General features: G+C 55.7%; 1 protein-coding gene across 1 annotated transcript; it reads left to right on the top strand.

Moving 5' to 3' along the window:
- Window positions 1-12,516: 12,516 nt before the first annotated feature.
- IRX3 (iroquois homeobox 3) lies at window positions 12,517-15,679 on the top strand. The gene is made up of 4 exons (XM_012652660.1): window positions 12,517-13,207; window positions 13,380-14,508; window positions 14,692-14,758; window positions 15,267-15,679. Exons 1-4 carry the CDS (start codon window positions 12,941-12,943, stop codon window positions 15,319-15,321), a joined length of 1,518 nt encoding a protein of 505 aa, XP_012508114.1. The 5' UTR covers window positions 12,517-12,940; the 3' UTR covers window positions 15,322-15,679.
- The last annotated feature ends 374 nt before the right edge of the window (window positions 15,680-16,053 follow it).

Raw genomic sequence — 16,053 nt, forward strand, 5'->3', positions numbered from 1 at the left:
TAAATGCCATCCTGCTCCCTGCTGGCCTCCCCATGATTAAAGTTCTCTGGTGCATTCCAAATTCTGGTGCATTCTCTTGCTAATTCCGCTCTCTAAAAGCCAATTTAAATCCACAAATATTTGGCACATGTACAGTGTGTCACAGACCAAGAAAATGCTGGAGGGGTCAGTGGATAAAGTAATGAATGCAGCATTCTGAAATATGATTGAGACCATGCGTGGCACACAGTAGGTGCTCAGTTAATACCTATTAAATTGAGCTAAACTGAAATTAGAAGCCCTACCCCAAGACATGGAAGCCCCGCTGGACCCACTGTTCTAGATTTGAAAGTCATTGTTTTAGTTATCTATTGCTGGGTAACAATTACTTCAAAACTTAGCAGCTTAAAACAAGGAAAGGCCAAGTTTTCCTTAAAAAGCCAGATAGTGAATATCTCAGGCCTGTGGGCCATACAGTCTTCTGTTGCAGCTACTCAACAACTACTGCTGTTGGAGTATGAAAGCAGCCATAAACAATACGTACACAGCATTACTGTGTTTCAATAAAACTTTATTTATAAAAACAGGTAGACTGAAGTTTGCCAGTCCCAGGCTTTGAACAACAACATTTGTTATTTCACAGTTTCTGCACTTAGCTGTGTGCCTCTGAGGTTGCAGTCGAATAGCCAGCCAGGGCTACAGCCACGTGGAGACTCAGGACTGGAAATTCCGCTTCCACGCTAACCCACATGGCTGCTGGCAGGTCTCAGTTCCTTGCCATTAGGCCTCTCCCTGTGCTGTCTGGGTGTCCTCATGGTGTAGTAGCTGTGGATGTGGGAAAGAGAGAGCCAGAGATTGCCAAGACAGAAGCCACAGTCTTTTGATAACCCAATCTCAGATTTACAACCTCCCATTGCTTCATTAGAGGCCAACAAGAAGTTCAGCCCATACTTCAAGGGAAGAAACTCACAAGGACATACATACCAGGATCCGGGGATCGTTGGGGTCCACCCTGGAGGCTGGCAACCACAGTCACTCATCCCGTCATCCATTCAGCCAACATTGTTCATGCACCTACTACATGTGCCTGAGAATACAGCGGTGACAAGACACAGTGACCCTGCCCTCCTGGCACTGCTAGTCTGAATTTTTCTTTTTAATTGACCCTTTCATTACAAAACAAAGAAAGAGAAACAAAATAAATAAACAATCCCTCCCCCCAAAAAGTGAGAAATATCCTTGTATAATAAAAGAGATTTCCAAGAATCCATAGATGTCTAGCTCAACGAACAGTATCTATGAAAGGGATTTAAAAAATAAACACCTGCACCCAAATGTTTATAGCAGCACAATTCACAATTGCAAAGATGTGGAAACAACCCAAGTGTCCATCAATACATGAGTGGATTAATAAAATGTGGTATATGTATACCATGGAGTACTATTCAGCTTTAAGAAACAATGGTGATATAGTACCTCTTGTATACTCCTGGATAGAGCTGGAACGCATTCTACTAAGTGAGGTATCCCAAGAATGGAAAGACAAGCACCACATGTACTCACCATCAAATTGGTATTAACTGATCAACACATAAGTGTACATATAAGAATAACATCTATTGGATGTTGGGCAGGGGGAAGGGGGGGGAGGAGGGAGGAGGGGACAGGTATTTGCATACACAAAGAGTGCAATGCGCACGACCCGAAGGATGGACATATTTGAAACTCGGACTTAGTGGGGGAGAGGGGGACAAGGGCAACACACATAACCTAAACATCTGTACCCCCATAATATGCTGAAATAAAAAAATAAATAAATCAGTTCAAATGCCTACTGGAGCCAGGCAGGCAGCGTGAGAAAGTGAAGACTCTCCCTCCCAGACAGCAAGTGTTGTCAACAGAGAGCTTGGGTCGCATCTCAAGGGAGCTACTGCCCCTATTCCAGTCCAACTCCTTGTAGACTTGCCAGAATTTTGGTTCAGTGCTGTCAGATCTGATTTTTCAAGGAAAGCTTAACATTGCGATTTTATATTAAACTTTGAAACGTGGGCAATGGTGACAGATTGTGTTACTGTCCACCACTTCCCCGTGTGTCTCAGTTTAGTTTCCCCCTAATAGCAGGTCCCGAGGCAAAGGCTTATGCGCAGGTGGTTCACCGGGGAACTGATCGCAGGGAGTGAGACAGGGACAGGAGGGAAACCACGCAAGGGTGTGTCGTGGGGTTGACCACTGCTACAGGGGCTAGGTCCTGGCAAGACCCTCTGAAGAACCTACGGCACGCATCTCAGAACTACCTGTGCTGAGAATGAAAAGGGGAATGTATATCCATCCATTCACTCTCCTTTGGCCAAAGGTGGCCCCACAGGTGTTAATTGCCCTGCATTTGCAGGGTACACGTGTGTGACTGCAGACACGTTCTTGCTGGTGCCCAGGCCAGTGCAACAGAGAAGCGAGAGACATGCAGTGGGTGCTGTCAGGCTGGACCTGGTCAAAGCTTGCTGAACAGTGGCTGGAATAAGAGGTAGAGCTAAAAGGATTTGAAGGGAGAGTGTCCCTCCCTGCAGGAGGCACATGCATCCCTGCCCTGTTGACCTTAAACATGGTTATGTGATTGCTTTGGCCCATGAAATGTGATCAGAAGTAACTCGAATCACTTCCAAGCAGAAGCTTCAAGAGCCAGTCTGTGGTTGACTGTGCTCTCTTGCTGTCAGTCACGGCATTCAGTAACACTCCAGATGGGGAAGCTACTCTGTTAACCTGGGTACTGGATGGCATGGAGAAAAGCCATAGCAAACAACACGTGCATTGGGTAATAATCAGCCATGAAGATTTGAGGGTCATTTGTTACTGCAGCAAAGCCCAGCCTAACCTGACTGATACAACAACCGAAACTTAACAGAGAAAGTTGAAAACATGCAAGATGATCAAAACATGTGGGAGTTAGCTCCAAGATGCCATTTTGTAACTTCTGTCCTAGAAGAACAAAATTCTAGCTTAATATCAATAAATAAACTAATATCATCCTTGAAGTTCATTTTGCAAGCTACGAGTTTAGTGGGTCTCTGCTCTATTTTGGCCATGGTGCCAGCCATCGGTAGACAAGGAGGCTTATGGAACTAGGCCTAGCTCTAAGTAATTCACACTAAAGAGGTTAGGGAGAAGGTGAGGTGGACATTCCAGGAGGTTTGTGGCTGCCTTCTTTCTCCATCTGAGGTCGAAGGGAGAACATGAGTTGGAAAGTAGGCATCAGGCTGAAGGGCTGAATTTCATGACCTCCCTCTCTTCTTGAGAAGAAGGGACAAAGACCCATATGCTCACCTCTTGTACGTTCAACAGGGCTTCCCACATCAGCTCTCCAGGTTTAGCAACATCACCAAGTATATACCAACAAGTAGAATGAGTACAGAACTACCAAACAAATGAAGCTTGGTCCCTACCACAGGGCCTTTGCACTTGCTGCTTCTGTTTAGAACTACCCTATGCAACAGAAATATAATGTGAGCCACAAACGTAATTTAAAATTTTCTAGTACCCACATTTAGAAAAGTAAAAAGAAAAAGGTAAAATTAATTTTAATAACATACTTTATTTAACCCAGTATATCCAGATTGCTCCTCTCCTTGAGGCTGGGACCCATGTCTTATTCCTCTTTGCGTCCTCTTCCCTTGTCCACCCCCAAAAAAGGCAAACATTCAATAGATGATTCCTGCCATCATCTCAACATGCAATCAATATGTTTAAATTAATGGGATATTTGACATTCTTTTTTTTCATACTAAGCCTTTGAAATCCGGTGTGTATTTTATACTCTCAGCATATCTCGATTTAGACGGGCCACGTTTCAGGTGCTCCATAGCCACGTGTGGACAGAGCACCCCACATTGCACAGAGCAGCTCTGCAATACCCTTCCCCCAGATCTTTCATGACTGGGTCCATCTCAGCTGAAACCCCTCACAAATCCCCCCCATCACCGCTCACCAATACCTCCCTTGACTGCACCATGGGTCTAAAGCAGCAGCCCTCCTACTCCGACCACGTCACCTTGTATGTTGGTTTCCTAGGGCTGCTATGACAAGTTGCCAGAAACTGGGTGGCTTCAAACAACCGAAATTGATTCTGTCATGGTTCTGGAGGCGAGAATCTGAAATCAGGTATTGCAGGGCCGTGCTGTCTTTGAAAGCTCTAAGGAGAGCCCTCTGGTGCCTCTTCCTACCTTCCGGGGATGGCCGGCATCATTCGCAATCCTTGGCTTGGAGCTGCACTGCACCACTCTCTGCCTCTGTCTTCACGAGGCTGTCTTCTCCCTCCGGATCTCAGGGTTTGTTTATAAAACTGGAAGGCTAAGAAATGCAGAACTCCTCTATGAGAACAGTCACCTAGAGCTCAAGGCCGCCACTCCTTTGCCTGCCTTGCTCCCGTCTGCTCCAGCCCTGACCTGGCCCCCTTCTCTCAATGACCCACAGGCAGCTGTTAGTTAATCCTGCTTTTCATCCTCAGCTGGGAGAATGGGACACCCTTGTCGGTAGACACTGCTCCTCCCATGTGAAGAAAATGGCACAACACGCGACCTAGGTAAAAACTGTAAGTGGCTCTTCCTTCCTTTTCTCTCTGCCACGCTCCTGGGTCTCTGCCTCTGTGTCTTTTCTCTTGTTCCAAGCACACTAGTCATATTGGATTAAGAGTCCACCCTCCCCAAGTAGAAGACGAAACTTCAGCATAAGTTTTATCTTAATGAATTACTTCTGCAACAGCCCCATTTCCAAATAAGATTCCATTCTGGGGTTCTGGGAAGGACCTGAAGGACACTCTCCAAGCCGGTGCACTCGGTTCTGTTGTGTTTCGTGCTATCTTCAAGTGCCCGGCTTGTTTCCTGTTTAGCATCTGCCTGCCCCACTCAAATGGAAGCCCCATGACAACAGGGCACTCCCTCGCTACTCTGTACCAGCACTTAGCACAGTTTCTGGCACATGGAAGGCACTCGATAAACACTTGCTGCAAAGACAAAGGGAGTGAGAAAGAAAGGAAGACGCAGGCTTTCTGGTTTGCCATGTTTAAGATGGCGCATGGGAGTGAAGAACGGGCTGGGGCTTCCTACTGATTCCCGTTGTGGGAATACTCATCCCATTCTCTCTAGAGTACTCGAGAGTAGGCCCAGAGATGGCACCTGGACAGTCTCTTAGAGGGGACAGAACGATTCAATCCCATGAGTCCTAAACCACCGCCCTCACCCTTACCCCGCCATGGAAAAGCAGCTACCCAGGAGCAAGGAAAGAAGACCCACTTGTAGTTTTTACCTAGGTCATGTGTTGTGCCATTTTCTTCACATGGGAGGAGCAGTGTCTACCGGCAAGGGTGTCCCATTCTCCCAGCTGAGGATGAAAAGCAGGATTAACTAACAGCTGCCTTCAGGTACTGAGAGAAGGGGGCCAGGTGGGGGCTGGAGCACACGGGAGCAAGGCAGGCAAATGAGCAGCAGCCTTGAGCTCTAGGTGCTTGTTCTCATAGAGGAGTCTTACATATCTTGGCCTTCCAGTTTTTTTAAACAAACCCTGAGATCTAGATTTTTAAATAAAATCAATTAACAAGTGTTGGCAAACAATTCAATCAGAAGGGGAAAAAAGCCACTATGGAGTCCAGCTGTCCCCAACACCTCCCCCCACAAAAGTGTGTGATCAGAGGTAACCCCTGATTCTCATTCACAACCTCTGGGGCAATGTAGTTCCTCAGTTTGTCTTTAAGAATCTGAAATTTCCAATCAAATGTGGATGGGAACAAGGCAGAACTCGGTTCCATAAACTCACGCAGATAGACTGAACCAAAAAAAGGCAAAGAAGAGGTCCAAGCAGCCATAGTTAGGCCTAAGCAAACCAGAACCTCCTCCGCTCGCCCAGCCTGGCCCCTGGCAGGATAATGGATCCTTGACCTCAGCTATAACTTTGCAGGGTGCTCTCCAAATAGCTGAGCGAAGTGTGAGGATTTAGGGGAAGGGAAATCTGGCAGCCTGGTTGCCCTTTTGCTTCAGTCAAACCATGGACTAGTTTTCTAGCATCTGCCCCAACCACCCACCACCTCTCCCAGCCCCCGAAAGACCTGATCTTCCACTCAAGAGGGACATAGTAAAGAATATCAGACAGGATTCCACTCTGGGATTTGCCAAGCTCTCGGAGGCTCAGTTTCCCCATCTCTGAGACAAGGGCTAGGTCATACTCCACTTTGTGCAAATTTTGTGCAAAATCTGTGCAAATTACAGAAAGGCACTTTTTCTCCAATGCAGCCCTAGGCCAAGGCACAGAGCTTGGTGAACACAGAAGGGCTGGACTTCAGACCTTTTTAGCCCCTTGGCTGGGTGGCCTTATTCAGTGAACATTCTGCACAACCATACATGGCCACCCTGGATATTCTCTCCCTCGTAGGCTTCCAGTGCGAATTAAATGTGATACTGTTTTAAAATGCTTAACACAATTATTTGGTAAATAATAATAAATCAACACGTTATGTTTTTATCTTAGATTTTTTTTACATACTCTTCAACAATTCTAAACCAGTGCAGCTCTTGGGGTCCACAACATGATTTTAGGTACTTCGTAGTGTGGAGACAGAGAATCAAATTGACATAGGACTAAATTAACATTGAATGGCACAAAACACTCTTTTCAATTTTCTCATTTCTTCTGAGGAAGATTCAGTATTTAACACGTTGAACCCTTGCTAAACACACACACACACACACACACACACACACACACACACACACGCACTCACACACAAACCTGAACCTCTAGAAGTCTTTGCCAAGCAAGCAATGTGGCTAAAGTGTATTAACGTTTCTTGGGTTTAGCTGTGTTTATCTTTTACAATTTCCTCTTCTGGTAAGTAACAGCTACTTTTCAATTTAGAGTAGTAGTATCAAGTTTTCTCCCCGGAAATACATATTCGAGGGGTAAAAATAAGTCAATTTAAGGGAAAATGTTAAGTAAATAACAGAGGTGGTAGCAGAAAGTTTGAAGATTGGGAAACTTGACATTAGACGATTCCAGACAAGGCCAGAATCCGACGTTCTGATTTCCCAGCAAGGTTCGCGTGCGTTCCCTCCAAGCTCAACTCAGAGTTTGTGCCCTCGAAGTTCCCAGCTTTCATAAAGCTTCAACTTGAGCCGGAAGCCCTCCTGATCATGTCTCTTGGGCTCTGCAGACCTCCTCAGGGAGGGACCTCCCCTCCTGAATGACCAGAGTGGGCTCTGTCTGGCTGAGTGCGGGCAGCAGCGGGCTCCTGAAAGCCCACGGGCCTGAGCGCCACCCTCCTGGCCAAGCGGTGCCCACGCGCTCCTGGATTAGGGAGGAGCGAGCAGAGCGGGCTCCACGATGCGGTTGCGTGTGATCCCGCGACGTGTCTGTCGCTCGGAATCGCAAACAGTTTATTGCCATTAGACGACGCTGTCAGGCACTAATTTTCTGGTGGCGCTCCATCACAGGCCTCTAAACACCGGGGAGGAGCTCGGAGGCCGGTGGGCAGGGGGCCCGGAGGGACCGTCGCAGCCGGGCGGGGGTTCCCGTAACGAGGCTTGAACGAGGGGAGCGCGGCCGGCCTTTGTGCAGCGCTGGAGGAGGCGGCGGCCCGGCCGGGCGCTCAGCGAAGTCACTTCCTCCCCGAGCCCCGAGGGCCCGCGATTCGGCGGAGGGTCCGCTGCGGCTGCCAGGCCCCGGTGCCCTCCGCGGGGCTCTCTTGGGTCCGCTCCATCCTCTCCTCGCGCACTCGGAACTGCTAGCCGCAGGAAACGCGGCATTTGCAAGCAGCAATGCAAACGCGCTCATTACCATCTCCTCAATATGCATGGCGAAAGTCGCGACGCTGGCGGAGCCCCGTCACCCGGCTCTGGCCTCGGCATCCAATACGGCGACATATGCATCTCCCGGGACGGATGAGGAGGGGGCGCCGGGGAGCCAGGTCCACGGGGGAGGGGACAGACCCTGGAGAGGGAGAGAAGGGAGAATCCACGAGAGGAGGTGGAGGCAGAACGAGAAATCGAAGAAAGACACAGGGAAGGGTTAGGATGAAAGAGAGGGAGGGAAGAAAGAAAAAACGAGAAATGCGGGTGGGGTGAGGGATGCGGTCCCAGGCTCAGGGAGAGGGAAAAGGAGACGTAAACAGGGGAGAGAAGGAGGGAGGAGGATGCAGAAAGTGAACTGAAAAATGGTTCAGAACAAACGTGTGAAAAGAACAAATGAGGGAGCGGAGGGAAGGAGGAAAATGAATAGCCTAGAAATCGGATAGACAGGAGGGACAGAACGATCCATCGACAAAAACAAAGAAAGTGAGTAGGAGGAGGGAGGGACTGCTCGAGTCAGGTGGAAAAAAAGATGATCCCAGAGAGGTAAAGAAAAATAAAATCACTCGCGCTGAGGGCCAGGTTTTTCCATCCAGGCCATTCCGGGCGCTGCGCGTCGCGGGCCGTCCCGGGACCCAGGCGACGGGCTGGCCGGGCAGGCGCAGGGGCGGAGCGGGCAGCGAAGGGCCCTCCGGCCGGCCTCACGTCCCATCGGGCGGCCCGGTCCGCTCCGGGTGCCCAGATCTGGCCCGGGGCCCGCCCTGCGCGCCGCTGCTGCGGCCACTCCGGCGGCGGCCTCTCCCGCGCCGACAGCGAAGTTGGCAAAGTTTTCCCCAAAGTTTCCCCGTCGCTTCTCCGGCCCCACGGAGGGCCTGCGAGGCCCTGGCGGCCGGCGGGGAGCGGCCGCGCGTCCCGGAGCTGCTCTGGAGGCCCCGGCCCGCGCCTCCTGGGATGCTCAGGACTCCGATTCCCGGCCAAAGGTGAATCCCTCCCGGCGCGGACGCCGGGCCACGCACTCGGGAGTCCGTGCGGCTGCTAATAGCGGCGGGAGAGACCGCGAAAGAGAGAGAGAGAGGGAGAGAGAGAGAGAAGGAAAAAAAATATTCTCAGCTCAATTTAAGTCTCATGGAAAGGGCTTACAACTGTAATTAAATCATTAAATTCTTGTCTACGCTTCACAGAGCGGAGAGAAATTAACTTCCCACCAACCTCATTTTCTATTTGAACATGAAATAATGATTTTCTGCCCGTCTAATTACAAAGCCAACATCTGATCAAGCCAGCATCCAGAGGGGATTATCGCATGCACGAGTATTAGACCTCATTACCAGCTTGAGTGCAAAATTATTACATCTTGTAATTGGATGGTGAGATTTATATACAGATCGGCCCGGTTTCTGTAAGATTGTAATTACAAGCTTCGTTGGTTAGCTACTTATCAGAACTTTGCAGGAAAACAAAACAAATGACTGAGGAAAACGAGCATTTCATTAACCTGTAACCCGAGCGCGGGGGGAGGGAACGGTGGGAGCGCGCGCCGCGGCGTCTGCAGGAAGCGCAGGGATCGCCAGCCCGCACCGCCGCCCGGGGACGCGGGGCCTGGGAGGGAAGGACAGAAGGGCCTGGGCTGGGAGACACAGGGCTGCGGCGGCTCCCCCCTCCCATGGGGGCGCGCGCGCAACGTGGGGCTGGGAGAGGAGGGAGCAGGAAGGGGGTCTGGTGGCTCGGGACTCGTGTGCAGTGCGCCGCACAGTCCCGGGCTTGGCGGTCCGCAGGCCCTGGGCACACGTCGTGCAGCGGCTCCCGCGGCGTGTCCGGCGCATGCACGCCAAGTGTGTGCGATGGACGCCTTCTCCGAACCCTCCTCGCGCCCTGGGCCGCGTTAAAAGAGCGCCTGCAGCTAGTCTCCAAAACGCTTTGTGCGCTGGGGATGTTGGAAGAAGGGGAGATGATGGGGAAGCTTCTGCGTGAGGCCCGCGCAGTTGTGCGCGCACGTCTTTCCCAAATCAACTTTCATGCACCTGCTTTTCTTCCCTGTGCAAGTGTGCCACTCTGACCTAATCTCTTGGTTTCAAAATCACTGGAAAAGGTTCTGCGCCCGTGGACCCTGGTGTTCAGTCTGGAGGGGGGCTCCACTGGCCCTGTCGAGCTGGGGCACGAGCGCTACGTCGGGGTTCGGGTGCCTGGGACCCTGAGTCCCGACGTGGGGTGCAGATCGCCCTGCCAAGGCAGGGCTGTTCCCTACTAGGGTAGCCGCCTGGAGGCTGCTTCTGCTCGGGGCCTGGGGCGCCTGGAGGGATCTAATTATTCGAGATTCTCGGGTCCGCGTCTGGGTTTGGAGGTTCTCGGTCTGGGCTGTGGGCGCCCCTGGCCGGCTTGACTGGTTCCCTGAGAACAGCCTTGCCCTTCCCGGGCCTCTTTCCCGCCGCCCGCAGTCCGACGCAGCCAGGTCGATAGCCGGTTAATGCGGAAGGAGCATCTCCGAGGCTCATTATTGTTTTTGCTTTTCCTTCTGAAAGCGTTGAATTAAATATCGGGCGTTTCACCCGAGCGCGTACAGTGCAGCCCCAGGTCCCCCACCTCGGAATCTCGCTCTCATCTCCCCACTCGGCTGGTGCCATCGTTTTGTGCAAACACTAGGCATTCAGGGCCGTCGAGGCTCGAGGTCTGACACCTAGATAACATCCCTGGAAATGGTGTTACTCCCAATTCTGTAACCCCAAGATGTTTCGTGTGAAGGTGGGCCCAAGATTCCCTAAGATAGGCTTAGAGAAGTATAACTGGAAACGAAATCAGGCGACTGGGAAGCATTTCAAGGCCAGGGCGGCCCCTGATGTCTCCTCCTCTGGCCAGCCTCCCGAGAAGGCTCCAAGCAACCCGGCACCAAGCAAAGGGGGCCGGAGAGGGGATAGGGAAGCAGCTCAGACCCAATTGGGGAATACCCCACTTGCCCTCATTGCTCCCCAAACCTGGTCATCCCCAAATTTTCCCGTGTCTCTCCCCGCAAGTATTTCGGCGTCTACACCTACTAGAGCTGCGGGTCTGTGCCAAGACCCATATCGTAGAGAGAGGTGGGAGGTGGGACGTGGGGTGGGGGGAGGTGAGGCCAAAGCTGGGTGTCCAGGAGGTAGAAATATCTTTCATTCTGGAACTGGGTTCCCCAGAGCTGCTGTGATCAGACAGCCGGGGCCAAGACCCTCTGATCCCTCCACTGGTGGAATTCGGATTCGATTCCTCGATTAGTCAGTGCCAGGCGGCCGGTTTCCGCCTCGGAGCTGGGGCTGGTCACTCCACGGCATAGTCGCCGCCCCCGTTTTGTCTCTGGGGCGCGCCCGCCGCAGGCCTAACCGCTGAACCCCTCGATGCAGCCCTGAGCTGTGCGCCCTAATCCGGGAAGGTGGGCGCCCGATCCTGGGGTTTCAAGTTCGATTTAGGAAACATCCCACCATAAAGTCTTGCCTCCCGTCCCCACCCGAGGCGGTGGGAGGATCCCTGCAGGAAGAAAAGGGGCTGGCTCGGGATCGGGAGCAGCACAAGGGATCGTTAAAGGAAGAATCTCTACAGACCGAAAACGCCAATACAGAAACTTCTCGAACTCCGAAAGTTCCTGGGGCCTGCACGGTCTAGCTCCCTGCTCCTCCCCCATTGCACGCCCGCTCTGGGCGCCAGCGGGCTGCGCTGACTCAAGGCGGCTCCCCAGGACCCCCGAGGTGTCCACCCTTCGGCCCCCGGGCCCAGGCGCCATTTTTACTGAGGGATTCGCACGCGGACACTGGGGCGGCGTTCATGTGGCCGACTCCAGGGTTCGGTCCTCCTGGGTAGGGGGCTGCCTCGCCCCCCAGGACAGTGAGGTGGCCTTTGAAGACACAATGAGGACGCGTGCTCCCACCATCCAGCACCCACCCCGCCTCCGCGCCTTCTCCCGCTGCCTCCCTACGCCGCTGAAAGCGCCGGGAGTCGAGAGGTGCGAGCTGGAAAAGGGGCCCGGGCAGAGGACAGCCCCGGAGCCTGCCTAGGCCCAGGGTCCGGTCCCGACCCAGGTCCAGGTCCTGAGCTGCGGCGCGGGGGCAGGCACGGAGGGGCGGGAGGCGGGGAGGGGCCGGCTGACCCCGCACTAACCCGCGTCCCCGCGCCTCTCGCCTCCCTCCCGGCGCAGGCACGAGGGGCGGGAAGGGACTCGCCGCGCCCCGGCTCCCGCCCCTGCCCCGCCCCGCCTGCGCGCGGTATCCGCGGGGGTGGGCGGCCTCGCCTGTAAGGCGCCCAGGCGATTGGCGACTCGGGGAGGAGACTCGAGGAAAAGTCGAATAAGAGGGCGCGACGTCAGACCCGAGATTTGGGGAAGGGCGAGGGAAGGGGTGGAAGGGCGGGGACGGACACACAGACACAGGCACGGACACACACACCCCCGCACGGTACCCTGAGAGTCCACAACTTTAGGCTGCTTTGGCCCAGGGCGCAGAGGCTAGAAAGGTTTGTGGGGGGTGGGGAGAGCATTGTGTGAGCGAAGGGAGAGAGATTTAAAGAATCGCAGTAGTGAGAGAAGAAAAAGTGAAGGGAACACACAGGGGAGGAGAAGCAATCGTGAGAAAGGGAAAGAGGACCGAGGAAAAAGCGAGAGAGTTTGCTGGCGTCCAGGAGAGTGCGAGAGCCCGAAGGAGCGGAAGCGATCCTGGGGGGAAGAGGAGCGCAGGGAGGGGAGGGGAGAGGAAGGGCGAGGAGGGGGAGTGAAAACTAGAGGAGGGCGAAGGAAGCGAGGCGCGACACTGCTCCGGGAGAGGAGGGCAGTGAGGAGCGAGGCGCGGGCAGAGGCGGCTCGGGCTGCGGAGAGGAGGGAGCGCGGCGCAGAGAGGAGGGGCTTGCGGCCCCATAGAAATGTCAATCAGAGCCCGGAGCCCCAGGAATCTCCGCCAATCTGTTCGGACCTGACCTGGCTCCTCGCCGCCGCCGCCGCCGCCGCCGCCGCCGCCGCCGCCGCGGAACAGATCAATAGGCGAACCCGGAGCGCAGCGCAGCGCGGGAGGCAGCGCGGCCCCAGCCCGGCCCAGCCCCCGATGCGCGCCGGAGCCCGCGGGCGGCGCTGAGCTGGGCGGCCCCGGGGGCCGGGCCCCCTCTCTGTCCGTGCCCCACGGGCCACCATGTCCTTCCCCCAGCTTGGATACCAGTACATCCGCCCGCTCTACCCGCCCGAGCGCCCGGGGGCCGCCGCCGGCGGCGGCAGCGCGGGGTCCCGGGGCGGCCCGGGAGCCGGAGCTTCGGAGCTGGCCGCCTCGGGGTCCCTGTCCAACGTGCTCTCGTCCGTGTACGGGGCGCCCTATGCTGCGGCCGCAGCGGCGGCCGCCGCCGCCCAAGGCTACGGCGCCTTCCTGCCCTACGCTGCGGAGCTGCCCATCTTCCCGCAGCTGGTAAGCACCCGAGGAGTCGGGAAGGGTGAGGGTGGTGGAGCTGGGGCGCCGGGCGAGGTGAGCGTGCAGGAGTAGACTATCCGGGTCCAGGCCGGGAGGGTGGAGGCAGCGATGGCTGGGGCTCACCCGCGCTCCCTCTGCGTGTGTCCCTCCCTTTCCCATGTGAGTGCAGGGCGCGCAGTATGAGCTGAAGGACAGCCCGGGGGTGCAGCATCCGGCCGCCGCCGCCGCGTTTCCGCACCCGCACCCGGCCTTCTACCCGTATGGCCAGTATCAGTTCGGGGACCCGTCCCGTCCCAAGAACGCCACCCGGGAGAGCACCAGCACGCTCAAGGCCTGGCTCAACGAGCACCGCAAGAACCCCTACCCCACCAAGGGCGAGAAGATCATGCTGGCCATCATCACCAAGATGACCCTCACCCAGGTGTCCACCTGGTTCGCCAACGCGCGCCGGCGCCTCAAGAAGGAGAACAAGATGACGTGGGCGCCTCGCAGCCGCACGGATGAGGAGGGCAACGCTTACGGGAGCGAGCGCGAGGAGGAAGACGAAGAGGAGGACGAGGAGGACGGCAAACGCGAGCTGGAGCTAGAGGAGGAGGAGCTCGTGGGGGAGGAGGAGGACACGGGGGGCGAGGGCCTGGCGGACGACGACGAGGACGAGGAGATCGATTTGGAGAACTTAGACGGCGCAGCCGCCGGGCCCGAGCTGTCCCTGGCTGGGGCGGTGCGTAGGGATGGCGACCTCGGCCTGGGACCGATTTCGGACTCCAAAAATAGCGATTCGGAAGACAGCTCTGAGGGCTTGGAGGACCGGCCACTGCCGGTCTTGAGTCTGGGCCCAGCGCCACCAGCGGGGGCCCCGGCTCTGCCATCTTCGCCCTCTCCCCCGGCAGGCCTGGACCCTTGTGCTCCCGCACCAGCGCCCGCCTCCGCCCTGCAAAAGCCCAAGATCTGGTCCCTGGCCGAGACTGCCACGAGCCCGGACAACCCGCGCCGCTCACCTCCGGGCGCGGGGGGTTCTCCCCCGGGGGCAGCCGTCGCGCCCCCCGCCCTGCAGCTCTCTCCGGCCGCCGCCGCCGCCGCCGCGGCTCACAGACTGGTCTCGGCGCCGCTGGGCAAGTTCCCCGCTTGGACCAACCGGCCGTTCCCAGGCCCGCCGTCCGGCCCTCGCCCGCACCCGCTCTCGCTGCTGGGTTCGGCCCCTCCGCACCTGCTGGGACTTCCCGGAGCCGCAGGCCATCCGGCCGCCGCCGCCGCCGCCGCCGCCTTCGCTCGGCCCGCGGAGCCCGAGGGCGGAACAGGTGACTGCTGAGCGCCGGGCGTGCAGGGAGGGGGCGGGCTCCGGGGGTCGCGCCGAGGCTGGCGAGGATGGGCAGGGCCCGGGGGCACAAGGCGCGAACCTCTCGGCTCCGGCCCCCGGCAGCCCTGGGCGCCCGAACGGAGCGCTCTAAAGGCCCTCCTCTTTCCTCCCCCGCTTCCCTTAGATCGCTGTAGTGCCTTGGAAGTGGAGAAAAAGTTACTCAAGACAGCTTTCCAACCGGTGCCCAGGCGGTAAGAGACCCCGAGGTTAGGGGGGTGGGGGACTGGCAGGCGGGGGAAGGAAAGGAAGCCGAGCGGAACTCACGGCCTCTTGCCCAAGGGGAGCGCAGCTGGGACGCGTTTTTGTAAAAAATGGAACGAAGCTCTTTGCTCCGTTGCCCCAGTGGGCCTAGAGACAGCTCGCCAGTCCCAGCACAGGCACCCCCTGCGCGGCCCGCGGGTGCAGCGCTGGGGGTAACCGAGCCTGGCCCAGCCCAGAGGCCCCAGGAGCGGGCGGCGGGTCTGTGACGCCCACCTCCTTCCAGCCCGGGACTCGGGTCCTGAGGCCTCCTGCCCACCTTACAGTTAAACCTTAAACCCGAACATACGTCTCCAGCTGGACATAATGTTGCATTGCTACACCTCCCCGACCCCCTGGCCCCAGCCCCAGGTAGGGTCTCCCCTCCCTAGGCAGCCTCTGCGCCCCCAAATCTCACCCCTAGCTCTCACCTGCTTTGCTACCACCGTCTCTCTCTTCCAGGCCCCAGAACCACCTGGACGCTGCTCTGGTCCTATCGGCTCTCTCCTCATCCTAGTTCTTAAAAAAATAATTTTTTTAATCGTTGTAATAATTGTAAAAAAAAAATCGCACTGTATAGTTACGACTTGTAAGCATGTCCATGTATAAATACCTAAAAACAAAACTAAACAAAAAAGAAATAAAACCAGTCCTCCTCAGCCCTCCCCAAGTCGCTTCTGTGCCACCCGCATTAGCTGCGTTTGTGAGGTTTGTTCGGTTGGTTCGTTTGATTTCGGGGGGTGGAGTCTCAGCGAGAATAAGCGTGTCTGACTTTTTTGTATATACAGAAGAATGTACATATGTGTGAACCAAATTGTACAAGAAAGTATCTATTTTTGGCTAAATAAATGAGCTGTTGCCACTTTGACTATAAACCTGCTGTCTGCCCCTAGACGGCTCTGTTCGGTGGTTTTTTTTTTGTTTTTTGTTTTTTGTCTCTCCGCCCCCATCACCCCACCTCGGTTGTTGGAAGAATCTCCCGAATCAGCAGGAAAGGACGAGAGACGGGACCGCGCAGTGAGAGGACGCAGCGGCGGAGGCGGCGCGGCCGTGGCGGGGCTGGGGCGCAGCGGGATTGAGGCGCCAGAGAAGTACCTGGGGCGCCCGGGAGAAAGGGCGGAGGAGACAGGTGGGAGAAGAGACAAGATTCCTTACTAGAAACTGGGAAACTGGGCCCAGCCCGCCGGTCTAGGGAGAAACAGCGGGGTCTTGACGGAGCAAAAAGACTTAAATGAGAGTCTGGCTGTAG

Source organism: Propithecus coquereli, unplaced genomic scaffold, assembly GCF_000956105.1.
Source record: "Propithecus coquereli isolate 6110/MARCELLA unplaced genomic scaffold, Pcoq_1.0 Scaffold395, whole genome shotgun sequence".
NCBI lineage: Eukaryota > Metazoa > Chordata > Mammalia > Primates > Indriidae > Propithecus > Propithecus coquereli.